At 48.8% G+C, this 26,940-nt stretch overlaps 1 protein-coding gene across 1 annotated transcript; it reads right to left on the bottom strand.

The window, feature by feature from the left end:
• Window positions 1-26: 26 nt before the first annotated feature.
• On the bottom strand, window positions 27-26,940 carry TMEM106B (transmembrane protein 106B). The gene is made up of 8 exons (XM_074267628.1): window positions 26,387-26,940; window positions 15,063-15,290; window positions 9,327-9,390; window positions 6,790-6,949; window positions 3,348-3,488; window positions 3,023-3,072; window positions 2,417-2,470; window positions 27-1,477 (listed from the first exon to the last, which is right to left on the bottom strand). The coding sequence occupies exons 2-8, from the start codon at window positions 15,280-15,282 to the stop codon at window positions 1,339-1,341; spliced, it is 828 nt and encodes a 275-aa protein (XP_074123729.1). The 5' UTR covers window positions 15,283-15,290; window positions 26,387-26,940; the 3' UTR covers window positions 27-1,338.

The raw sequence follows: 26,940 nt of genomic DNA, 5'->3' as shown, positions 1-26,940 counted from the left end.
AAAAGGAAAGAGATCCAACAGCTACATTAGCTAAAACACAATTTGATTTGTAATTCTTTTTAAAACACAAAAGACTGATTCCAATTATTTAATAATAGGCAGTATCCCTTAATGTGTCTTGACCACAGCGAGCTTTTTTCTGTTACACAACAGATCCCAGGTGCCTTTGAGGTTAACATGTAAGGAGAAGCAAGGGTTTTTCTAAAGCTTTCCCATGTTATCTCCATTTCACAGGCATCTAATGACAGCGTGAAAGTAAGAGGTCTTGGATTTGTTTCACAAGCTACTTCAGAATTAGCTGACTCAGTTCTTCACTGAGAATCAAGCTGTACTTCTAATAAAACTATAGCTCCATTATTTACAGCCTAGTTCAGGCAACTATTGATTATATCGATGGGTGAAGATCACACAAATCCTGCAAAATCTCAACAAAAAATGGGAAAAGACACTGATGAACCTGATAATTCATCCTAGGGACCTCAGAGAAATTCAGATTAAGAATTTTGCAAAATTCATTTTGTTTTTTTACAAATCTGTTAGAGCATCAACCAGCTTGACATAATATAATATATGAAAAGCTAAAAAATGAACTTTCACACCTCAGGAGTTCAGGAGTGAAAAAAATGCTGGCCCAGGGGCCAGAGAATCTGGTGCGGATCCTGCCTAGGTGAGGGGGTTGGGCTAGACCGTGTGCACTGTCCCTTTTTGACCGCCTCCCAGGGTCTCCAGAGTTCCTTCCATGTGACAACAGAGGTAAAACCCCCTGTCCCCTGATAAGAATGTTTTAAATGGCGGGCTCGTGTCTTTACATTGATTTGGGATGAGATACTTGAATTTAAAACGTTCAGAAACACTGGTCTCTGTGATAACGCTCCCAAGCTGCCAGTTTGACTGTCCTAGAGCCAGTCTCAGGCTTTTCGAATGAGCCCTTCTGGGAAAGTTTCAGGTAGAGCCAAATGGAGTCTCAGAGAGGGGTGTGACCCAAAATCAGTAGGGGCCCGGCCTAAACACCAACTCCTCTCCTTACGGCCACAACTGGGCCAAGGATGTCTCCGAGACTCAGCCGGCTCCTCTGTGATATGGGGATGAAGACTCCTGCGCAATGACCGTGCAGGGTGGTCGGGACGACCAACGGACACAAACAATATCTATGGGAAGCGCCTGGTGAGCCCTAGAGCACTACGTTAATGTCGGCTATGAGTATAAATACAACACCACAATAGAGGAGAAGTTTCAGCAAGAGCGCTCCTACATGTTTTTAACTGTACCCCTAAGACAGGTCTGCTCGTGGCGGGTGACACGGGCTGAGCGAGGCCGCAAGCATCCCTCCCGCAGCGTCTATTGGGGCGGCTGCAGCACGTTCAAGTACTCCGACTGGCCCAGGTGATAGGTAGTGTTTCTTCCACAGTCGACATACTGGTAGCGCTCTTGGGAGATCTGCTCAGAGTGCCCGAAGTAGGTGGTTGTCACAGTCACCCTTTCAAAAGAAAAGCAAGTATGAGGCAGGAAAGCACATGGTCCGTGTTGGGCACTTACCCGAAGAGCAAACCGGGAACCATCCCACTCAAAGCCCTGGGGCTGGTGGCCAACAAGGTGTGCTTTCCACAAAAAGGGATCAACGGAGCAGTCACTGAGCCAATACAGCCCGCTTAGCCAACATGGCCCTCTGAACCAACATGGCCTCCTGAACCAACACAGCCCACACAACCAATATAGCTGGATGAGCCAACATGGCCCAAAGAATCAATATGACCTCCTAACCTAACATGGCCTGTGGAACCAATACAGCTGGATGAGCCAACATGGCCCACTGAACCAACACGACCCGCTGAGCCAACACGGCCTGCAGAACCAACTTATTCTTCTTGTCCTTTTCTGTGGTAAAGGCAGGTATCTCAAAGACACAAGAGCCATTCTGGCCACATCCCACACAATGCGTTATGTCCTTATCCCCATCATCGACCTCTCTGATGTTCTACTGTCATTTCTCTGATCTCTTCTTTAATGCTATTTGGGCTCAGGAGATTATTTCCCGTTTTCACAGAATACATCTCTCTTTCATGAGCCCTCTCTGAGAGATCTGGATCCCTCCTTGTGGCTCAGGAAGGGTTAATGAGCCAGATGGCTCCCAAAGCACAAGGCCTTGAGCCGCACAGGGGCCTGCATTGCTCTGTGTTGTGGAAGTCCCACAAAGTGGGGCCCAGCCCCCAGGACCGTGGCCCGTCTGAGCTGAGCAAGGCTGAGGCTCATCCTAGCTGCCTCCTGACCACTAGACTGGTCAGGCTGCACAGGGAGGGTCCTAAAGCTCTAAGGAAGACCCAGGGGAGCCATATATCCTCTGTCACTGAAAGGACCAGCCAGTGATGGAAGGAACGGGAAGGATCCTCGAGCCATCACCCCCAGCCAGGACACTTACTGCATCATGACCACGATGTTGTGGACCTTGATGGAGGGCAGCGTGCAGAAGTCACTGTGGAAGAGCACATGGAGGAAAGGGCATCAGTAAAAGGAGCTCCTGTGGGCCCTCCTCTCCCTCTGAGGCCCTCCCACCCTAGGGGGGCACACACACAGGAGTCGTCACCGAACCATCCTCCCCCAGGGGCCTTAGCCATCTGAATGCTTTGATAGGTCAGTCCTCCAAAGGAACTGGGTGCACATGGACTTCTCAGGCAGCCCCTGGGAACGGCTTTTATCTTTCTTAAAAAAACATCTGGAGCTGGGATGTCACCATCAGGGGACTTTCTGGTCTGGAAACTCCCACACCCATGGAGATGGGCTTGCCCAGCACGGAGGACTCTGGACTCCAAGCAGGCCCCCTCTCTGGGGTGGGCTACACTACTCAGGGCTTTCCCACCACCCTGTGTCACCGAGCAGTCAGGTGGGTAGTTAACAAAAAGCTCGTAATGTGACAGATGAGAACTCTAAAATACAATTCTGAAGACAAAAAACATCATACAGGAATGAGATCAAGGTTAGTTTAAAGTATGTTCATATTATTGATTTTAAAAGAATCCACACTTACAACATATAGCTCATTTCGTCTACTATGACGGTAGGAACTGTGTAGTCAATCTGAAAGATAAAAAGGGGATTAAAAAAGGATTAAAATGAGGGTAAGTATAATTTCCAAAATTTTTAACATTCTTAGCTGTGTGACCCTGGGCAAATCACTTAACCCCAACTGCCTCAGTTATATATATGATACATATTTGTTTGCAATTAAGAATAATTAAAAGAAGCTATTAGAGAAATTTAAAACCATCTTTTAAAGAGTCTGTGATATATTAAAAAAATCAAGTTAGGAATCACTTACATTTCTTATAAATTTAACAAAGTTTAGTTCCCACCTGTTTCATATCCAGTGGTCCAATATTGGTAATATTATTTAATCGTGCTTTTCCAATAACGGTTTTTGAAAACTGGACTTGTGCTGTGATGTTTGCAACTTCCACAGAATAATAGTTGTTGTTTGTTATATTGAGTGTGTTCTGCAAAGACAAGGAAGGAAACTTAATCGTCTCAAACTGGCCTCTAAAATTCATTCATTAATGAGTAGAATCAAGAGAACATCGTACACAGTAACAACAAGATTATCTGATGATCAAGTCTGATGGACGTGGCTCTTTTCAACAATGAGATGATTCAGGCCAGTTCCCATAGACTTGCGATGGAGAGAGGCATCAGCACCCAGAGAGAGACTGTGGGAACTGAATGTGGATCACAACATCGCATTTTCACCTTTTGGTTGTTGTTTGCTTGCTTGTTTTTTTCTTTCTCATTTGTTTTTCCTTTTTGATCTGATTTTTGTTGTGTAGCATGATAAATGTGGAAATACGTATAGGAGGATTGTACGTATTTGACATGTACTGGATTACTTGCTTTCTAATGGGAGGTGTGGAGGGCAAGGAGGGAGAAAAGTTTGTAAGGATGAATGTTGAAAACCATCTCTGTATATATTTTGAAAATAAAAAACTATTATTTGAAAAAATTTAAAAAATAAAATTCATTCACTGATCAAGTGCCTTTGTAAAACACTATTCCAAGAGAGTTTGGGAAGATCACCCATGGGTACTGCCATCCAGAAGCTGATGATCTAGGTTTCCAGCTACAAGGAAAATGGAGAGCAGGAATCCCCAATAGGCTAAATAAGATCACTCATGATGGCGCCATTTGTATGAAGCAACAAGATATATCTGTAAATGGTGCCCACCGATGTGCTCCAGCTCCATACATAGAGAGGAATCCACATAAAAGGTGATCATCAAGATGGCTGCAAGGCAGCAGGGAGCAGTCACATGAACAAGAGCCCAGGCTCTTCAACTTAATACCTATGAGAGCTTGGGCAACTGGCAGCCTCTCCAGGTGAAACCCTCCTCGACAAAGGGGCTGACAGTGCTGAATGGCTTCAACAAGTCTCCTCTGATCCATTTTCCAAATAACCAGCAAACCACCTGACCAGGTCACCCCGCTCCTTATGAAGCTACCTTAGCTCCCTGTTGGTAAATGCAAAGTTCTGTGAAAGCCTTCACCTGCTGTGTGCAACTTATCTTTTCAGACTGACCAGTTGATCAGTAATTATTAAGAGCTACCATGTGTTTATACAAAGTGCTAAGGATTTAAATAGAAAGAATATTATATTTAACAGGGCAGACAGCAAGGATAGAAACATAACTTTTCACCAATGAAGAGGAAATTAGAGAAATAATAAGGAGTTACTTTGCCCAACTTTATGCCAATAAATTTGATAACTTAAGTGAAATGGATGACTTCCTCCAAAAATATGGCTTCCTAGATTAACAGAGGAGGAAATAAATTGCTTAAATAGTCCCATTTCAGAAAAAGAAATAGAACAAGCTATTAATAAACTCCCCAGGAAAAAATCCCCTGGACCAGATGGATTTACATGTGAATTCTACCAAACATTTAAAGAACAAATAGCCCCAATGCTATATAAACTATTTGAAAAAATAGGGAATGAAGGAGTCCTACCAAACTCCTTTTATGACACAGACATGGTACTGATACCTAAACCAGGTTGAGCGAAAACTGAGAAAGAAAATTATAGACCAATTTCCTTAATGAATATTGATGCTAAAATCTTAAATAAGATATTAGCAAAAAGACAAAACTAATGCAAGCAAGATTAGAAGGGAAGTAACAAATTGGGAAAACATTTTTACAGTTAAAGGTTCTGATAAAGGCCTCATCTCCAAAATATACAGAGAATTGACTTTAATTTATAAGAAATCAAGCCATTCTCCAATTGATAAATGGTCAAAGGATATGAACAGACAGTTCTCAGATGATGAAATTGAAACTATTTCCACTCATATGAAAGAGTGTTCCAAATCACTATTGATCAGAGAAATGCAAATTAAGACAACTCTGAGATATCACTACACACTGTCAGACTGACTAAGATGACAGGAACAAATAATGATGAATGTTGGAGGGGATGTGGGAAAACTGGGACACTGATACATTGTTGGTGGAGTTGTGAAAGAATCCAACCATTCTGGAGAGCAATTTGGAACTGTGCCCAAAAAGTTGTCAAACTGTACATACCCTTTGACCCAGCATTGCTGTTATTGGGATTATATCCCAAAGAAATACTAAAGAGTGGAAAGGGACCTGTATGTGCCAAAATGTTTGTGGCAGCTCTTTTTGTTGTAGCTAGAAACTGGAAGATGAATGGATGTTCATCCATTGGAGAATGGTTGGGTAAATTATGGTCTATGAAGGTTATGGAATATTATTGCTCTGTAAGAAATGACCAGCAGGAGGAATACAGAGAGGGTTGGAGAGACTTAAATCAACTGATGCTGAGTGAAATGAACAGAACCAGAAGATCGCTGTACACTGCAATGTGGTATGAAGATATATTCTGATGGAAGTGGAAATCTTCAACATAGAGAAGATCCAAGTCACTTCCAGTTGATCAATGATGGACAGAAATAACTACACCCAGAGAAGGAACACTGGGAATTGAATGTAATATATTAGCACTACTGTCTGTCTACCCAGGTTAAATGTACCTTCGGAAGCTAATAATTAATGTGCAACAAGAAAATGGTATTTACACACATGTATTGTATCTAGGTTATATTGTAGCACATGTAAAATGTATGGGATTGCCTGTCATCGGGGGGAGGGAGTGGAGGGAGGGAGGGGATAATTTGGAAAAATGAATTAAAAAAAAAAAAAAAAGGATAGAAACATAAACAGATTTAAATGTATATCTATAGTAATGATCCACTCCAAAAACATTTATTAAGCACCTGCTATGTGCCAGGCACTGCCTTAAGCACTGAGGTCATGGAAAGAGGCAGAAAACTGTCCCTTCCCTTAAGGAGATCACTATCTAACGGGCAAACAGATATATAAATACAAACTATACGGGATAAATAAAAAGTAACTGAAGGTACTAAATTAAGAGACAAAGAGGCTTCCTGGACAAGGGGAGATAATAGAAAGTCAGGATGTCTGTGATCTGTTCAGGAAGGAGAGCGTTCCTGGAGAGGAGGCAGCCAAGGGGAAGGCTGGGAGGGGAGGGACCCCGTGTCTGTCAGGAGCACAGAGTGACAAAAGAGCAGAGGATCCCCCTTTCACACCCTGGACTTGGTGGCTCTCGGAGGGGGGCTGGATGGGAACGGTAGCCTTCCTGATTCCGGCCTTACCTCCCGGTCCTGTGGCTGCCCTGCCCTAGCCCGATGAGACCCCGGGGAAACACATGGGAACACACACCCATGGAAGCAAAGTGAGAGATTCAGCGCCAGGGTCTGCACTCACCGTGATATTTAAGTAGATGACGCGCTTTGCTTCGTCGTAGCTGACGTACGCGGACTTCACCCCGATGTATTTCACATCGATGGATCGGGGAAACAAGAAGAAAACGGCCAGCCCAGAAAGCAGCAGACACACAAACACAGATGCCATCACGTAAAGCTTTCTGGAATCACAAAGAAAGGGCAATTTAGACCCGAGGCCTGCCACAGACTGGCTGCACGGACCCACATCCATTTTTCTCGCATTCTGATCTTTTTAACCCAATCTGTGAACAACAAAATTCCAATTAAAACTGGACTCTCCAGTGCAGACAGGCGGGGGCCGAGGGGCCCCCGAGGCTCTTGGGATCACAGCGCCAGGCTCTCCCTTCTCCTTGATGCTCGGCCCTTCCCATCTCATCCGTCCACTGCAAAACAAGACTCAGGGCCATTTTCTGCTCACTCTAAATATCTATAATAAATTTGATCCTGAGTTTAGCATGGGGTAAAATTAAATGTTCAACTCATAAGAGATTTCAATTTTTTAAATGGCTTCTTGATTAATGTATAAGTGTACAGTAAATATTTTAAGAGTTAATAAAAAAAAAAAGAATGCTCAAGTACATTTTATTAAAGCATTTAAGGGCAATATAATTTATGCCTGGTGAATAAATATTGCTATGCCCAGTGTTAAAATTTCACAAATAACCTTTCCCACTGAAATGAGATTACCCTTTCCTAGCATCTTAAACAGATTAAAATTTAATATTATACATCATATGTGACCCTTAGGGAGGACGAGTGACTTGTCACTAGCTAATGACCCAGGATCTAGCCATCTGAATTAGCGGTACACTAAATTACAAATGTGGACCCCCAACCTCTGGAAAAAACCCCCATTAAATGCAGCATCCTCTGCTGTAGTATCTAACGCAGGCTCTTTCAGTTTTATGCTTTCATCTTTGAAGATCTATCGTTGAGCGGTTTGCTTTTCTTTAAACTGGCCTGGAGGAGCGGTCACATCACAGCTTTAAGTCAGTGAACGCCACCCTTTTGCAATCACGCACCCCCTAATAAGAACTTGGAAGGCTTCTACTAACAACCATTAATGTTCATGCGTACATAAATCTGACATATGAATACTAGGTATTAACAATTACATAAAGTAATAAGTGTCAAATAAAAGCAGAAACTAAAAAGGATGAGAAAAGGGTGAAACAGGATTTGAGCAGCCCCTCGAGCTCACCAATCAGGACGTGTGCCAGGCAGCTCAGGTAGCCTATGAGGGAGAGGCCGGGAGGCTGGGAGGCCAGGTGGAGGCCAGTGCAGCAGTGTGGGTGAGAGGTGATGGGGTCTGATCTCTGCAGCCATAGGAAGGGAGGAAAGCCCAAGGGCAAAGGCTGACAGATATGCCAGATGACTGGATGTGGATGGCACTGAGGCCAGAATCTTGGCCCACCAGAGGGGGGGATCCTTAGGGAAGCTCAGGAGAGGGCCGGGTTTTGGGGGGAAAGTTGGTGACATGGGAATGAAGACAGGGATTACAACTGCTCCAGAGCAGCCACAGCCCAGGAGCTGGGGGGAGAGGGGAGAACCAATGATGGAGATAACTAGCCCCCCACAAAGCAGCCCCCTCTCATCCCCAGCCCTGCTGCCCTCAATCTGTTTGGGATCCACAAGGTCACCCAGAGCTAATGAGAATTGAAACCCACATTGTGAGTTGAGTGAGAAGAGAAGAAGGCGGAGCTGTCCTTGGGACTTCCATCTGTCTGGTTAAAGTTCAAAGTGTGGGGAAACCACCCAGCCCATGAAAGACAGATGGGGTTTAGGGCAGAAGGAAAGCCCCTGAGCATCTGTCACAAGGGCACAGCCGCAGCTGGGCCGCAGGGCCTTGCACAATGTCTTTGCTTCTCAGGAGTCCCCAGGGACTCCAGAGAGAGGAAGGGGGGGGAACCCTGGCCCTGAGAACGGCTCGGCCTTCTTGGGGCTTCTGGCAGGGAAGGAGCCGGGCTGACATCAGGGCTCTGGGACTCCAGGAAGGAGACCAAAAGTCCCGGAGGAGAAGATGATCTTCCCCAGAAGGACAAAGAGCTCACAACTGGTTCATGAATTCGCTTTGGGTTAAACCAAGCTATAATCAAATGAATCAACATTTGCAGAAGGACTCAGCACAGTGCTTGGCCCTAAGCTGCTACTGGGAGATACTAACCTCATGGGGGCAGACACATTTTCACGGGTGCTGTGATGTTTTACTTGATGGGTGGTCAATAAATGTGACCAGAATGATTAAATAGTCCTGGGGCAGTTTTTTGGTGTTTTTCCCACACATTCGAGGGGATCCTGTTCCCTCAGCCCCTACCAACATCAAGGGATTACCAAACAGATGTGCACAAAGCCCAGCAGGCCGGAAATTCGTACAATATACATACCCTAAGGTAATGCCCCCCCCCCCCCAATGCTTGCCACCAAGCTCTACACAACCATCCTACTTTTCTGGGAGACAATTTCAGTCAGAGCAATTTTTCCTACAAACATAGAACGCTTGCTTCAGTAGCTACTTACGTTCTTCTTGGCCTTAGTCTCTGATCACTATACGGAATCAATGCCACCAGCTGATTTTCCTGGCCTATAAATAAAGATGAGAAACACTTTAAAAACAAGCTTAAATGGCTAAACAGAAACATAGTAAAGCACCATTGCAGTGCTGGGTTGGGACAGACCAAGGAAATTCTATTTTAACAGGCTAACAGCCTGTTACATGTTATAAGTTACAAGTTACATGAAGACACGTCACTGTGATCCTCCGCTAATGAAAACAAGTGAGCAAAGGTTAATTAAGGGTTTCTGCAAAGGGGTCTTACTCTAAAATATCATAAAAATGATAAAGAACTCAAATTTGTGCCATCAACAAGATATTTTCCCAAATAAATAAATGAAATGGAAAGTATCAACTTTTCTATTAAGCATATAAAAATATAATGTGAAACTAAGAATTTTTAGATTCTCAAAAGACGCTCAAACAATAAGCCAAGAAGGAATCGGCCTTCTACGTCAGGGATCCCTTGGGCAGGGAGGGGAAGCTCCCGGGCGCCATCTCACGACAATGTTTTAAATGCACACGATATAATGGAGGACTGCCGAAGAAAACAGGCATACTGAAATATGATTTCTGCCTAGGAAGCCTTGTTTTCACCATCTCCCTGGCCCTGAGATCACCGTGTCAAGTCTGCCTGATCCCCTTCTGAACTCTCGCAGTTAACCTGATCAATGCCCAGTGAGACAGTTAGCAAACTGCGGTTTTTACCTGATTCCATCTTGTTTCCCATTAATGAACTGTAAGCTCCCTGAAGCTTACCCGCTTATGTCTTGTAGACAGCTTCCAGTAAGAGGGTCCACAATCAGACGTATTTTCTGTTCCTCCAATGCTCCCCCTTCTTATTTTCAGGGGGTCACTGCTTCCCAGCCCCAGTATCCAGCCCGACCCCTCACTCTCACCCCTATGTCTAATCCGGTGCCATTCTGCCAATTATGCCTTCAGAGCCCATTCAAGTCTATCCCTGGAGCCCTCTGGTGGAGTTTCCTACCCGAAATCCCCCCTCCCTACCCCCAGCCATCATGATGCAAGTTATGTGCCCCTTGACTTCTGGGGGTGAACGGTTTCATTCAGTTGGAAACCCTGGGACTAGCTGCACCCTCTATTGAGTTGAGGATTAGCCCAGGACCACTCCCAGTAGCTGGAAGTTAAGTAGTCCTATTCAGTTGGAGATCTGGGCCTGATATTCCTACTGAGTGGAGCTTGAAACTCCAAAATAAATCCTTTCTTTTCAACTGGAAATCTGGGCCTGGGGCACTGACAACATTGGGGAATTTTGAATGGAGTCTCAAACTCCTGTAAAAGACAGTTCTGAACCCCCAAATCTCTGCAGAAGTCTGAAGCAGGTTCTTGCCAAGGAACCCCTTGGCCCAGCTTCCTGCCAGGACTCTTGCCCGCTGTGAAGAGACCCTCTTCTCAGTGATAACCTTTTGTTATTTCTGACAGGACCTTGCCACTGAGGAGTGTCTTCCAAGCAAGCTGGCTTCTCCGTGCCAATAAAAATCCCTTTTCTTGCCACATTCGGGTTTTGGGTTTGTGAATTCTTTCACATTGGACCTGTGCTACCCGGAGGGGATTCTCACATCAACTCTCTACCAGTGGAACCGCATCAATCAGGCCCTGTCTCCTTGCCTTCCCCTAGCTTGGTCCCTGGGCCCGGCAGGGGCCCCCGAACCTTGCTGGCCTGTGCCACAGGCCCCGGCCTTTACCCACCATCACACTCTCATTTTTCCCGGCCTTCACTCCTTCAGAAAATCAGCATTGGAAAAGTGGATGTGGGACCCCCAAGGCTGCCACAGGCCGGCCTTGGTTCTGCTTTTTGCTGGATTGGAAATAAAAAGTCAGGCTTGGAGGATCAGTATTGAGCACATGGTTGTGTAATGGTCATATGTAAATCAAGGCCCCTGGGAGTGAAAGCAGGAACTAACCAAGGCCTGAGACATCAGGCCCAGGAGGTTCGACACTCCCCTCCTAAGTCACCCCTAGACAAGCCTGGAGGGTGGGGGAGCACAAACAGGGTCCTCTCACCCCCACCCAGGGCCAGCCTTCGCCCTGGCCGTCCCCTCCTCCCACTCCACAGGAGCCCTCTGTCCCCCTGCTTGTGCTTGGTGGGGGGCCAAGCGAGGCCGGAGGAGGGATATGTCCAAAGCCGGGGCACCTTTCTATCTGAGACCATTTCCAAGAAATCAGCAGTCCTTCCTAAGGGAGGGGGGACACTTCCAGCAGATTTGTGACAGAGAGAGCCATGACATCTGGGGAGAAAACTGTGGAGGCTGAGTGTGGGTCAGAGCCCAGGACTTTCACCTTTTTGTTGTTGTTTTATTTTTCCCCTTTTAATCTGATTTTTCTTATGTAGCACAGTAAACATGGGAATGTTTAGAAGAGTCCCAGGTGATTAACCTACTTTGGATGTAAAGGGTCTTCTTTGGCGGCCCGGTGGTTTTGAGCCTCTGGGAGGGGCCCCACCCTCCTAGAGGAAACTCCCTACAGTTCAATTGGAGATCTTGGCCTGGGGGGTAATCACCGCCCTCTGTTGAATCTCCCTTTAATCTCCCCAGCCTCCCACCTCAGAAGGCTAATAAAAGACAAGTCTGAACCCCAAATCTTGGCTAATGCCCTTCTGGGCCCAGCCCGCTGGGGGCTTCTCAGTGTAAACCAACCTTAGCAAATTACCCGAAAAGGATTTTGCCCAGTGAGCGTCGGATTGCTTGGGGAAGAGGGGAAGGTAGGGAGAAAAGTATGGAACATAAGGTTTTGCAAAGGTCAATGGAGAAAACTCATTTTGCCTGTATTTGGAAAACTAAAATACTATGTAAAAAAAAGTCTCCTGTATGCCAGGCTAGGGGATGGCGGGCCGCGCCCCAGCAGTGGTGCCCCGGCCGGGAGATGCACTCGGCCAAGGAGGAGGAGGCAAACAGCTTCTCTCTGGGAGCAGGGATGGCGGCTTCCTCCTGGCCACTACCTTCCAGCCTCCAGAGACAAAATCCAGGGGGACGCTGAGGTTTGGGGGCAACCACTCCATCTCGGAGCTAGGCAACCCAGGGAGGAGGGAAAGGCAGGTGTGGTTGGACACATGTCCCAGAGGGAAGGGAAGCTTCCAGAATGAAGTGGAAAAGACACAAATAATGTCAATAAGGAAGAAAGGGAACACTGCTTAAATGCAGCCACAGGGAAATCAAATCGGGTTTTCTGGTCTAAGGCGCACAACTGCACTGGAGATTTCTTCAGGACAGTCATGTGAATCCCCGTTAAAGAAGTGCCTAAAATGTCCACAACCCAGAGACAAGCCCTAAATGTGAGTCTCTCCCAAGGAAATCCAAGGCAACCAATCAACGTGGCTTTACTGAGCACGCAGCAGGGGCTGGATAGGAAAAGGCAAACATAAAACCACACTCTCCACACTCATGATTGAGCAATCAGCTTTCAACCCCACACCAGGGCCGGGAGAGAAGGGCTTTAAATGGTGAACAGAGGACAGAGGAGTTGGAAAAGGTCCCCGATTTGCCAATGTATTCGTAGCAGGAATTTTATGAGCTAGAAGTTAAGTAGTCACTTTTTATTCTGGGGAACCCACCGCAGTACAGAGTGGGACGAACAATGCAGAACCCCAAAAGCTCCTATTTCTTTAGTATTTGTTTTATTTGATGGTTTTCCTTTTGATCTCAGGCCTATATTCTATCTATTGCTCCATCTTGTCCTTTGTGGTCCTGTGAAACCAGTCTATTCATTCCCTCTTCCATCTATAGTCTTTCAAACAGGAAAATATAGTAATCATATATTGTCTTTCCCCAAGCCTCTTCTTCTTCTTTTTTTTTTTTTTTAATTATTATTATTATTTTTTATAGCTCCTATTTCTGTTAAGGGAATCATCCTCTGGGTCCCTGGTGTTAGGGAGACCCTCAACGCCTCCCCCACTGCCCACAGCGGCTCAGTCAGCAGATGCGACATTTCTGTGCCTGAGCACCGGCACCTCCATCTTTCTGTGGTCACTCTCACACACAAACTCACCCTCACACATACACACACTTGTACTTCACTCACACACACACAATGAGCATGGGCTCATTCTTGCTCCTGCCACTGAGGACCACATTCTCTTTGCCCTCACCTGGAGCCCGAGGTCCTTCCCTGAGTGGCAGCCCCCTTTCCCCCCTAACCCAGCACCCCACAATCAGCCTCCCTTCCCACAGGAACACGAGGGCTCACAAACTTTTCTGCTCCCAGCACCCTCCGACTCCCTGATTATTTTACATTCTTGCAGGAAGGGGAGCCTGGGGGAGCAGACTTCCGTCTGAAACGCCAAAGGCAGCATTTTCTTTCCTGTCCTGCAGACGGTCTCCAGAATCTCCATTAAATGGATGTTCCCGAAGTTGGCCAGGCCCTGCCCCAAGGAGTTTCCTTTCCAGAAAGGGGAAGCTAGCAGAGGAGGGCTAAAGGCAGAGAACACAAGATTCTTTTCAAATCTCAGGCCCCTACCCCAGGGCTGAAGTCTCCCTGCCCAAGGAGCTTACATTCTTTTGGGAAGATCAACTCCACCCCTGATTATTCTTTGATGTCCTCCTGGGTTTCAGTTTTCAAATTTAACTTTCATTTCTCCAATTCCATTTTCATAACTGTGGACGCCCAAGGTCCATCCACTTCTCACAATTCCTTCTCTTCTTTTTTTAAATTAATTTTCACGTCTTTTCTAATTTTTGGCTAATTTTTTTACATCCCACTTCACACAAGTCTACCAGCCTCCACACAGCTCTCGGGTAGGATGGATAACACTAGCCCAGGCCTCTGCTAATTCTTCTGCCAGGCTCCACTAGGGGCGACTTACTTCTGGTAGTGACATGTCCGTCCTCTTCCTGCCCATAACCCTCCCAGAGTCATTCTGGGGAGCTTGTGGCAGAGAAAGGTGTGAGAATTGGGGTGGGGAATCCCAAGAATTCCCGAACCCCCAAAAGGGACTTTTACTGGCCCCGAGGAGCCAGCTTTGCTAGGAAGACGACTTCTTAGTGGCAAGGTCCTGCCAGGAAAATGGCAAAGGTTAGCATTGAGAAGAGACTATCTTCACAGAGGGCAAAAGTCCTGGCAGGCAGCCTTGCCAAGGAGAGAGCTTCTTTGGCGGGCATATTCCTGTTTGGGACCTCGGCAGAGATTTTTAGCCTCGAGGCCTTGGGAGTTTCTAGGCCCTCAGTAGGGCTGTTAGGCTGAGATCTCCAACTGAATGGGACCATTTAACTTGGGAAGGCCCCCCTGGGGGAAGAGGAGCTCGCCCTCCGTTACCCCTGGACGTCCTGGTGGGCTCCAGTTTTCTAGTTTAAGTTTCATTTTCCAGGATTAAATGTTCCTAACTGTGGGAGCCCATCCATCTCCCCCCACAGGAAGTGCTCCCTCCCCAAGTGACCCATGTGACTCTCCAGGAGAGCAGGAGCTCTCTTCTCCTTCCGGCTGGGTGGGCCCGGCACCCCCGGCCAGCGTGCCCATCACCGGGCCTGGCACAGAGCCGGCCCGCGGCCAGCGTGCCCATCACCGGGCCTGGGACAGAGCCGGCCCGCCGCCAGCGTGCCCATCACCGGGCCTGGCACAGAGCCGGCCCGCCGCCAGCCGAAAGCTCGGGGCCTTTCTCGCTGAGGGCCCTCCAGCCCGGGCAGACGTGGGGGCTTCCCCGAAAACCGTCCGTTCTGGGGCAGGGGGAGAAAAAACAGGCGACGACTTACCCCGGGGAATCCTTCCCGTCCCCTGACAGGTGGGGCAAGTGACGCTGTCTCTGCCCGTGAACTCCACGTAGGGAAACTGGGAGACGTCCCCGTTCCTGGCGTCCTCGCTGTGGCCTTCGGAGTGAATGAGGCCGTTCCGCGTGCTCTCGGACGGCGTCATCCCATCGTAGCCGTCGTCTTTACACGAGGGCAGAGGCAGGTAGGAGAAGGACTTCCCCATGGCCGCACCTGAAAGAGGCGCACGTCACTGGGGGGGCACTCCCCACCGGAAGGGTCCTCGTTGCTACAATTGTAACAGTGCCAGAGACCCTCCCCTCCCCTTAAAGGCGGCAGCCACGACTTTATATTCCAGCTGTGGCGGCAAACACTGAAAATGTGGCTTTGGGGGAGGGGTGGAGGAAGAGGGAAATGGACACAAGATTTTGCAATGATTCATGTCGAAAAGTTACCCGTGTGTGTGTGTGAGTGTGTGTGCATTGTGGATGTGTGTGTGTGCATTGTGGATGTATGTGTATGTGTGTGCATTGTGGATGTGTGTGTGTGTGTGTGTATGTGTGTGCATTGTGGATGTGTGTGTGTGAGTGTGAGTGTGTGTGCATTGTGGATGTGTGTGTGTGTGTGAGACAGTGGGTGTGTGCATTGTGGATGTATGTGTGTGTGTGTGTGTATGTGTGTGCATTGTGGATGTGTGAGTGTGAGTGTGTGTGCATTGTGGATGTGTGTGTGTGTGTGTGAGACAGTGGGTGTGTGCATTGTGGATGTATGTGTGTGTGTGTGTATGTGTGTGCATTGTGGATGTGTGAGTGTGAGTGTGTGTGCATTGTGGATGTGTGTGTGTGTGTGAGACAGTGGGTGTGTGCATTGTGGATGTATGTGTGTGTGTGTGTATGTGTGTGCATTGTGGATGTGTGTGTGTGTGCATTGTGGATGTGTGTGCATTGTGGATGTGTGTGTGTGTGTGTGAGACAGTGGGTGTGTGCATTGTGGATGTATGTGTGTGTGTGTATGTGTGTGCATTGTGGATGTGTGTGTGTGTGAGTGTGAGTGTGTGTGCATTGTGGATGTGTGTGTGTGTGTGAGACAGTGGGTGTGTGCATTGTGGATGTATGTGTGTGTGTGTGTATGTGTGTGCATTGTGGATGTGTGAGTGTGAGTGTGTGTGCATTGTGGATGTGTGTGTGTGTGTGAGAATGTGTGTGCATTGTGGATGTGTGTGTGTGTGAGTGTGAGTGTGTGTGCATTGTGGATGTGTGTGTGTGTGTGAGACAGTGGGTGTGTGCATTGTGGATGTATGTGTGTGTGTGTGTATGTGTGTGCATTGTGGATGTGTGTGTGTGTGAGTGTGAGTGTGTGTGCATTGTGGATGTGTGTGTGTGTGTGTGAGACAGTGGGTGTGTGCATTGTGGATGTATGTGTGTGTGTGTATGTGTGTGCATTGTGGATGTGTGTGTGTGAGTGTGTGTGCATTGTGGATGTGTGTGTGTGCATTGTGGAGGTATGTGTGTGTGTGCATTGTGGATGTGTGTGTGTGTGTGAGACAGTGGGTGTGTGCACTGTGGATGTATGTGTGTGTATGTGTGTGCATTGTGGATGTGTGTGTGTGAGTGTGTGTGCACTGTGGATGTATGTGTGTGTGTGTATGTGTGTGCATTGTGGATGTGTGTGTGTGTGTGAGACAGTGGGTGTGTGCATTGTGGATGTATGTGTGTGTGTGTATGTGTGTGCATTGTGGATGTGTGTGTGTGAGTGTGTGTGCATTGTGGAGGTATGTGTGTGTGTGCATTGTGGATGTGTGTGTGTGTGTGTGAGACAGTGGGTGTGTGCACTGTGGATGTATGTGTGTGTATGTGTGTGCATTGTGGATGTGTGTGTGTGAGTGTGTGTGCACTGTGGATGTATGTATGTGTGTGTATGTGTGTGCATTGTGGATGTGTGTGTGTGTGTGTGAGTGTGTGTGCATTGTGGATGTGTGTGTGTGCATTGTGGATGTGTGTGTGTGTGTGTGTATGTGTGTGCATTGTGGATGTGTGTGTGTGTGCATTGTGGATGTGTGTGTGTGTGCATTGTGGATGTGTGTGTGTGCATTGTGGATGTATGTGTGTGTGTGTGTATGTGTGTGCATTGTGGATGTGTGTGTGTGTGCATTGTGGATGTGTGTGTGTGTGTGTGTGCATTGTGGATGTATGTGTGTGTGTGTATGTGTGTGCATTGTGGATGTGTGTGTGTGTGCATTGTGGATGTGTGTGTGTGTGTGTGTGCATTGTGGATGTATGTGTGTGTGTGTATGTGTGTGCATTGTGGATGTGTGTGTGTGTGAGTGTGTGTGCATTGTGGATGTGTGTGTGTGTGCATTGTGGATGTGTGTGTGTGTGTGTGTATGTGTGTGCATTGTGGATGTGTGTGTGTGTGTGTGTGAGACAGTGGGTGTGTGCACTGTGGATGTATGTGTGTGTATGTGTGTGCATTGTGGATGTGTGTGTGTGTGAGTGTGTGTGCACTGTAGATGTATGTATGTGTGTGTATGTGTGTGCATTGTGGATGTGTGTGTGTGTGTGAGTGTGTGTGCATTGTGGATGTGTGTGTGTGCATTGTGGATGTATGTGTGTGTGTGTGTATGTGTGTGCATTGTGGATGTGTGTGTGTGTGTGTGCATTGTGGATGTGTGTGTGTGCATTGTGGATGTATGTGTGTGTGTGTATGTGTGTGCATTGTGGATGTGTGTGTGTGTGCATTGTGGATGTGTGTGTGTGTGTGTGTGCATTGTGGATGTATGTGTGTGTGTGTGTATGTGTGTGCATTGTGGATGTGTGTGTGTGTGCATTGTGGATGTGTGTGTGTGTGTGTGTGTGTGCATTGTGGATGTATGTGTGTGTGTATGTGTGTGCATTGTGGATGTGTGTGTGTGAGTGTGTGTGCATTGTGGATGTGTGTGTGTGTGTGTATGTGTGTGCATTGTGGATGTGTGTGTGTGTGCATTGTGGATGTGTGTGTGTGAGTGTGTGTGCATTGTGGATGTATGTGTGTGTGTGTGTATGTGTGTGCATTGTGGATGTGTGTGTGTGTGCATTGTGGATGTGTGTGTGTGTGTGTGTGTGCATTGTGGATGTATGTGTGTGTGTGTATGTGTGTGCATTGTGGATGTGTGTGTGTGTGAGTGTGTGTGCATTGTGGATGTGTGTGTGTGTGCATTGTGGATGTGTGTGTGTGTGTGTGTATGTGTGTGCATTGTGGATGTGTGTGTGTGTGCATTGTGGATGTGTGTGTGTGTGTGTGTGCATTGTGGATGTATGTGTGTGTGTGTATGTGTGTGCATTGTGGATGTGTGTGTGTGTGTGTGAGACAGTGGGTGTGTGCACTGTGGATGTATGTGTGTGTATGTGTGTGCATTGTGGATGTGTGTGTGTGTGAGTGTGTGTGCACTGTAGATGTATGTATGTGTGTGTATGTGTGTGCATTGTGGATGTGTGTGTGTGCATTGTGGATGTATGTGTGTGTGTGTGAGTGTGTGTGCATTGTGGATGTGTGTGTGTGCATTGTGGATGTATGTGTGTGTGTGTGTATGTGTGTGCATTGTGGATGTGTGTGTGTGTGCATTGTGGATGTGTGTGTGTGCATTGTGGATGTATGTGTGTGTGTGTGTATGTGTGTGCATTGTGGATGTGTGTGTGTGTGCATTGTGGATGTGTGTGTGTGTGTGTGTGTGCATTGTGGATGTATGTGTGTGTGTGTGTATGTGTGTGCATTGTGGATGTGTGTGTGTGTGCATTGTGGATGTGTGTGTGTGTGTGTGTGTGCATTGTGGATGTATGTGTGTGTGTGTATGTGTGTGCATTGTGGATGTGTGTGTGTGAGTGTGTGTGCATTGTGGATGTGTGTGTGTGTGAGTGTGTGTGCATTGTGGATGTATGTGTGTGTGTGTATGTGTGTGCATTGTGGATGTGTGTGTGTGTGAGTGTGTGTGCATTGTGGATGTGTGTGTGTGTGCATTGTGGATGTATGTGTGTGTGTGTGCATTGTGGATGTATGTGTGGATGTGTGTGTGTGTGCATTGTGGATGTGTGTGTGTGTGTGCATTGTGGATGTATGTGTGTGTGTGTGTGCATTGTGGATGTATGTGTGTGTGTGTGTGTGCATTGTGGATGTGTGTGTGTGTGCATTGTGGATGTATGTGTGTGTGTGTGTGTGCATTGTGGATGTGTGTGTGTGTGCATTGTGGATGTATGTGTGTGTGTGTGCATTGTGGATGTATGTGTGGATGTGTGTGTGTGTGCATTGTGGATGTGTGTGTGTGTGTGCATTGTGGATGTATGTGTGTGTGTGTGTGCATTGTGGATGTATGTGTGTGTGTGTGTGTGCATTGTGGATGTGTGTGTGTGTGTGTGCATTGTGGATGTGTGTGTGTGTGCATTGTGGATGTATGTGTGTGTGTGTGCATTGTGGATGTATGTGTGTGTGTGTGCATTGTGGATGTATGTGTGTGTGTGTGTGTGCATTGTGGATGTGTGTGTGTGTGCATTGTGGATGTATGTGTGTGTGTGTGCATTGTGGATGTATGTGTGGATGTGTGTGTGTGTGCATTGTGGATGTGTGTGTGTGTGTGTGTGCATTGTGGATGTATGTGTGTGTGTGTGTGCATTGTGGATGTATGTGTGTGTGTGTGTGTGCATTGTGGATGTGTGTGTGTGCATTGTGGATTATGTGTGTGTATGTGTGTGCATTGTGGATGTGTGTGTGTGAGTGTGTGTGCATTGTGGATGTGTGAGTGTGTGTGCATTGTGGATGTGTGTGTGTGTGACTGTGTGTGCATTGTGGATGTGTGTGTGTGTGTGGATGTGTGTGCATTGTGGATGTGTGTGTATGAGTGTGTGTGCATTGTGGATGTGTGTGTGTGTGTGTATGTGTGTGCATTGTGGATGTGTGTATGTGTGTGCATTGTGGATGTGTGTGTGTATGAGTGTGTGTGCATTGTGGATGTGTGTGTGTGTGTGTGTGCATTGTGGATGTGTATGAGTGTGTGTGCATTGTGGATGTGTGTGTGTGTGTGTGTGTGCATTGTGGATGTGTGTGTGTGTGTGCATTGTGGATGTGTGTGTGTGTGTGTGTGTGCATTGTGGATGTATGTGTGTGTGTGTGTGTGCATTGTGGATGTGTGTGTGTGTGCATTGTGGATGTATGTGTGTGTGTGTGCATTGTGGATGTATGTGTGGATGTGTGTGTGTGTGCATTGTGGATGTGTGTGTGTGTGTGTGCATTGTGGATGTATGTGTGTGTGTGTGTGCATTGTGGATGTATGTGTGTGTGTGTGTGTGCATTGTGGATGTGTGTGTGTGTGTGTGTGCATTGTGGATGTGTGTGTGTGAGTGTGTGTGCACTGTGGATGTATGTGTGTGTGTGTATGTGTGTGCATTGTGGATGTGTGTGTGTGTGTGAGACAGTGGGTGTGTGCATTGTGGATGTATGTGTGTGTGTGTATGTGTGTGCATTGTGGATGTGTGTGTGTGAGTGTGTGTGCATTGTGGAGGTATGTGTGTGTGTGCATTGTGGATGTGTGTGTGTGTGTGTGAGACAGTGGGTGTGTGCACTGTGGATGTATGTGTGTGTATGTGTGTGCATTGTGGATGTGTGTGTGTGAGTGTGTGTGCACTGTGGATGTATGTATGTGTGTGTATGTGTGTGCATTGTGGATGTGTGTGTGTGTGTGTGAGTGTGTGTGCATTGTGGATGTGTGTGTGTGCATTGTGGATGTGTGTGTGTGTGTGTATGTGTGTGCATTGTGGATGTGTGTGTGTGTGCATTGTGGATGTGTGTGTGTGTGCATTGTGGATGTGTGTGTGTGCATTGTGGATGTATGTGTGTGTGTGTGTATGTGTGTGCATTGTGGATGTGTGTGTGTGTGCATTGTGGATGTGTGTGTGTGTGTGTGTGCATTGTGGATGTATGTGTGTGTGTGTGTATGTGTGTGCATTGTGGATGTGTGTGTGTGTGCATTGTGGATGTGTGTGTGTGTGTGTGTGCATTGTGGATGTATGTGTGTGTGTGTATGTGTGTGCATTGTGGATGTGTGTGTGTGTGAGTGTGTGTGCATTGTGGATGTGTGTGTGTGTGCATTGTGGATGTGTGTGTGTGTGTGTATGTGTGTGCATTGTGGATGTGTGTGTGTGTGTGTGTGTGAGACAGTGGGTGTGTGCACTGTGGATGTATGTGTGTGTATGTGTGTGCATTGTGGATGTGTGTGTGTGTGAGTGTGTGTGCACTGTAGATGTATGTATGTGTGTGTATGTGTGTGCATTGTGGATGTGTGTGTGTGTGTGAGTGTGTGTGCATTGTGGATGTGTGTGTGTGCATTGTGGATGTATGTGTGTGTGTGTGTATGTGTGTGCATTGTGGATGTGTGTGTGTGTGTGTGCATTGTGGATGTGTGTGTGTGCATTGTGGATGTATGTGTGTGTGTGTATGTGTGTGCATTGTGGATGTGTGTGTGTGTGCATTGTGGATGTGTGTGTGTGTGTGTGTGTGCATTGTGGATGTATGTGTGTGTGTGTGTATGTGTGTGCATTGTGGATGTGTGTGTGTGTGCATTGTGGATGTGTGTGTGTGTGTGTGTGTGCATTGTGGATGTATGTGTGTGTGTGTATGTGTGTGCATTGTGGATGTGTGTGTGTGAGTGTGTGTGCATTGTGGATGTGTGTGTGTGTGTGTATGTGTGTGCATTGTGGATGTGTGTGTGTGTGCATTGTGGATGTGTGTGTGTGAGTGTGTGTGCATTGTGGATGTATGTGTGTGTGTGTGTATGTGTGTGCATTGTGGATGTGTGTGTGTGTGCATTGTGGATGTGTGTGTGTGTGTGTGTGTGCATTGTGGATGTATGTGTGTGTGTGTATGTGTGTGCATTGTGGATGTGTGTGTGTGTGAGTGTGTGTGCATTGTGGATGTGTGTGTGTGTGCATTGTGGATGTGTGTGTGTGTGTGTGTATGTGTGTGCATTGTGGATGTGTGTGTGTGTGCATTGTGGATGTGTGTGTGTGTGTGTGTGCATTGTGGATGTATGTGTGTGTGTGTATGTGTGTGCATTGTGGATGTGTGTGTGTGTGAGTGTGTGTGCACTGTAGATGTATGTATGTGTGTGTATGTGTGTGCATTGTGGATGTGTGTGTGTGCATTGTGGATGTATGTGTGTGTGTGTGAGTGTGTGTGCATTGTGGATGTGTGTGTGTGCATTGTGGATGTATGTGTGTGTGTGTGTATGTGTGTGCATTGTGGATGTGTGTGTGTGTGCATTGTGGATGTGTGTGTGTGCATTGTGGATGTATGTGTGTGTGTGTGTATGTGTGTGCATTGTGGATGTGTGTGTGTGTGCATTGTGGATGTGTGTGTGTGTGTGTGTGCATTGTGGATGTATGTGTGTGTGTGTGTATGTGTGTGCATTGTGGATGTGTGTGTGTGTGCATTGTGGATGTGTGTGTGTGTGTGTGTGTGCATTGTGGATGTATGTGTGTGTGTGTATGTGTGTGCATTGTGGATGTGTGTGTGTGAGTGTGTGTGCATTGTGGATGTGTGTGTGTGTGAGTGTGTGTGCATTGTGGATGTATGTGTGTGTGTGTATGTGTGTGCATTGTGGATGTGTGTGTGTGTGAGTGTGTGTGCATTGTGGATGTGTGTGTGTGTGCATTGTGGATGTATGTGTGTGTGTGTGCATTGTGGATGTATGTGTGGATGTGTGTGTGTGTGCATTGTGGATGTGTGTGTGTGTGTGCATTGTGGATGTATGTGTGTGTGTGTGTGCATTGTGGATGTATGTGTGTGTGTGTGTGTGCATTGTGGATGTGTGTGTGTGTGCATTGTGGATGTATGTGTGTGTGTGTGTGTGCATTGTGGATGTGTGTGTGTGTGCATTGTGGATGTATGTGTGTGTGTGTGCATTGTGGATGTATGTGTGGATGTGTGTGTGTGTGCATTGTGGATGTGTGTGTGTGTGTGTGTGCATTGTGGATGTATGTGTGTGTGTGTGTGTGCATTGTGGATGTGTGTGTGTGTGTGTGCATTGTGGATGTGTGTGTGTGTGCATTGTGGATGTATGTGTGTGTGTGTGCATTGTGGATGTATGTGTGTGTGTGTGCATTGTGGATGTATGTGTGTGTGTGTGTGTGCATTGTGGATGTGTGTGTGTGTGCATTGTGGATGTATGTGTGTGTGTGTGCATTGTGGATGTATGTGTGGATGTGTGTGTGTGTGCATTGTGGATGTGTGTGTGTGTGTGTGTGCATTGTGGATGTATGTGTGTGTGTGTGCATTGTGGATGTATGTGTGTGTGTGTGTGTGCATTGTGGATGTGTGTGTGTGCATTGTGGATTATGTGTGTGTATGTGTGTGCATTGTGGATGTGTGTGTGTGAGTGTGTGTGCATTGTGGATGTGTGAGTGTGTGTGCATTGTGGATGTGTGTGTGTGTGACTGTGTGTGCATTGTGGATGTGTGTGTGTGTGTGGATGTGTGTGCATTGTGGATGTGTGTGTATGAGTGTGTGTGCATTGTGGATGTGTGTGTGTGTGTGTATGTGTGTGCATTGTGGATGTGTGTATGTGTGTGCATTGTGGATGTGTGTGTGTATGAGTGTGTGTGCATTGTGGATGTGTGTGTGTGTGTGTGTGCATTGTGGATGTGTGTGAGTGTGTGCATTGTGGATGTGTGTGTGTGTGTGCATTGTGGATGTATGTGTGTGTGTGTGTGTGCATTGTGGATGTGTGTGTGTGTGTGTGTGCATTGTGGATGTGTATGAGTGTGTGTGCATTGTGGATGTGTGTGTGTGTGTGTGTGCATTGTGGATGTGTGTGTGTGTGTGCATTGTGGATGTGTGTGTGTGTGTGTGTGCATTGTGGATGTATGTGTGTGTGTGTGTGTGCATTGTGGATGTGTGTGTGTGTGCATTGTGGATGTATGTGTGTGTGTGTGCATTGTGGATGTATGTGTGGATGTGTGTGTGTGTGCATTGTGGATGTGTGTGTGTGTGTGTGTGTGCATTGTGGATGTATGTGTGTGTGTGTGTGCATTGTGGATGTATGTGTGTGTGTGTGTGTGCATTGTGGATGTGTGTGTGTGTGTGTGCATTGTGGATGTGTGTGTGTGTGCATTGTGGATGTATGTGTGTGTGTGTGCATTGTGGATGTATGTGTGTGTGTGTGTGCATTGTGGATGTATGTGTGTGTGTGTGCATTGTGGATGTATGTGTGTGTGTGTGTGTGCATTGTGGATGTGTGTGTGTGTGCATTGTGGATGTATGTGTGTGTGTGTGCATTGTGGATGTATGTGTGGATGTGTGTGTGTGTGCATTGTGGATGTGTGTGTGTGTGTGTGTGCATTGTGGATGTATGTGTGTGTGTGTGTGCATTGTGGATGTATGTGTGTGTGTGTGTGTGCATTGTGGATGTGTGTGTGTGCATTGTGGATTATGTGTGTGTATGTGTGTGCATTGTGGATGTGTGTGTGTGAGTGTGTGTGCATTGTGGATGTGTGAGTGTGTGTGCATTGTGGATGTGTGTGTGTGTGACTGTGTGTGCATTGTGGATGTGTGTGTGTGTGTGGATGTGTGTGCATTGTGGATGTGTGTGTATGAGTGTGTGTGCATTGTGGATGTGTGTGTGTGTGTGTATGTGTGTGCATTGTGGATGTGTGTATGTGTGTGCATTGTGGATGTGTGTGTGTATGGAGTGTGTGTGCATTGTGGATGTGTGTGTGTGTGTGTGTGCATTGTGGATGTGTGTGAGTGTGTGTGCATTGTGGATGTGTGTGTGTGTGTGTGTGTGTGTGAGTGTGTGCGCGCGAGATTTATTTATATTCTGGGGGCGGCCGGGTCGCGGGCCTCGTCACACACACAGGAAGCGTTCGGTCTGAGGCCGAATTTGAACTCGGCTCAGCCGCCCCCGCCCAGCCCCCCTCTGGGTCCCGGCTCCGCTGGCCGGTCTGTGGGTGCGGATCAGTGACCGCGGAGCCCCGGCGGGAGGGTGTCCACACAGCGGCGTTGGCCAAGCAAAGGGCGGCCCCCGGGGGCCCAGGGGCGCAGGCGTCTCAGGCTGGATGTTTAAAGTCTTTTTCTGGCCATAAAAATGAACTTTTCAGTGACGTTTCTTCATGAACCACGTTGGGGGAAGAAAATGGGAGCACGAGGCTTTCCGGCGTCCCCTGGGTTCTGTCCGCGGGGCAGACGCGCCTCCGGCCAGAGCAGTCTCAGACCGGCCCTGGACCGGCCCTGAGCCCGGAGCGCGTCTCTCACTCAGTCCCAGCCGCCCGGCGCCCTGGCTCTGCCCCCCCCCGGGGGCCTGTGGGTGCCCGGAGTCCGCGAGAACGAGGCTGAGCACAGCGCCGCGGCTACCGGGATCCCGGCCTTCTAGAACAGCGGTCCCGTTCGGGGGCCTGAGGCGGGGCACGGCGGGGGGCCGGCCAGGGGGAGGTCCTACGCACTCCTCCCACTCGGGCTCCCCGGGGGGAACCTGCCCCAGCCTCCGCTACCGCAGGGCACCCACCCTTCCCTGCCCCAGACCCCAGGTGCAGCTCGTCAGAAACCCCGAAGAGGGCCCGGGGGCAGAGCCCCACCCACCCTTGGACCGCTTCCTGGCCCTGACCCCCAGGGGCCCAGCCACACCTGGGCCGAGGCACTGCCGCCCCCCCCGGGGCCTCCAGCAGGGCCTTCTTCCCCCCCCCCCCCCTACACCGGGCGTCCACACTTTCCAATCACTAACTTCACTCTCCGGCTGTTCCCCTCCGGGCCCGGGTGGCCGCTGTCCTGACTGACAGCTCCTTCCCGGGCTCACTCCGCCCCCACCGGACCTCTGTGCGAGGCCCCCTCCCCAGTCTGGAGCACTTACAGCTGTGGGGGCTGCCTGCTGCCCCTCCCCCTCCATCACCCCTCGGTGGCCCGGGCCCCGCCTCCATTCCTCTCCTTTCTGGCAAAGCCCCCTCCTCCAGGAAGCCTTCCTGAGCCCCCCCCCCTTCCATTCATCCCACTCCCGCGGGTTGGGAGGGTTCCAGCCCAGGTCGGGGGGCTCTGTGAGCTCTGGGGAGCCCCAAGTCCCGGGGGCCCTTTAGACGCCCCGGACCGGGGAATTCTGGGAACTCCGGGGGCCCAGGCCGGCGCCTCTCCGGCCGCCCCGGATCGGGGGGCGCTGCGGACCCGGGGCCCCAGTCCCGGAGCTCCGTGCCCCGCGGCGCAGAGGCGCAGGCGCTCCCCGTCCCTCCGCCCCGCCGAGCACCCCTCCCCCAGGGGGTGACACCTGCCCTGGAGGCCGAGGCCCGCCGCCGCCGCGCTCACGGGGTCTCCCGGGGTCTCCTCACCTGGATGGGCCCCTGCGGGCTCCGCGGCCCCGACCCGGCTCCTTCTCGCTTGACAGCGCTCGCAGGCCCCCAGCTGGCTCGGCTGTCAAGCGCTCCCCGCACTGCGCCTGCGCGGGTAGGAGGTGGTTCTGGAGAGGGTGGGGGGAGACGCGAGCTAGCGCAGGGCCGGAGCGCGCGCCCCGCCGGGAGGCCGCTGTTTACCTCGGGAGACGCAGCGCGCAGGCACCTGCGCCATCACCCCCCGCCTGCGCCTCTGAGAGCCAGCATCAGTTACGGATGTGCGCATGCGTCTGAACCCTCCGTCCCGGACTCCCGGGCCATTTTCTTTAGGCCATCCTTGCTCCCGCATGTGCGCGTGCGCACACCCCGGCTCTTTCCCTCCCCCGCTTTTTGGTCTGTCTTCTAGGGGCGAGCGCTGCGATGCGCCGGAGCCGCCGGTCCCTGGTTTTCTGACCTAACTGGAGGGAAAACTAGCCAAGGGAGTGCGCACGGACGCTGCGCCGCGTCCTTCCGGGGCGGGGGGGCTGTGGCCTAACACTCCCGGGCTTGCGCCG

The sequence above is a fragment of the Sminthopsis crassicaudata genome, chromosome 5, assembly GCF_048593235.1.
Source record: "Sminthopsis crassicaudata isolate SCR6 chromosome 5, ASM4859323v1, whole genome shotgun sequence".
In the NCBI taxonomy this organism is placed as follows: Eukaryota; Metazoa; Chordata; class Mammalia; order Dasyuromorphia; family Dasyuridae; genus Sminthopsis; species Sminthopsis crassicaudata.
Note: the sequence above shows the minus strand (reverse complement) of the source record. Positions and strands in the feature narration are given on the sequence as shown.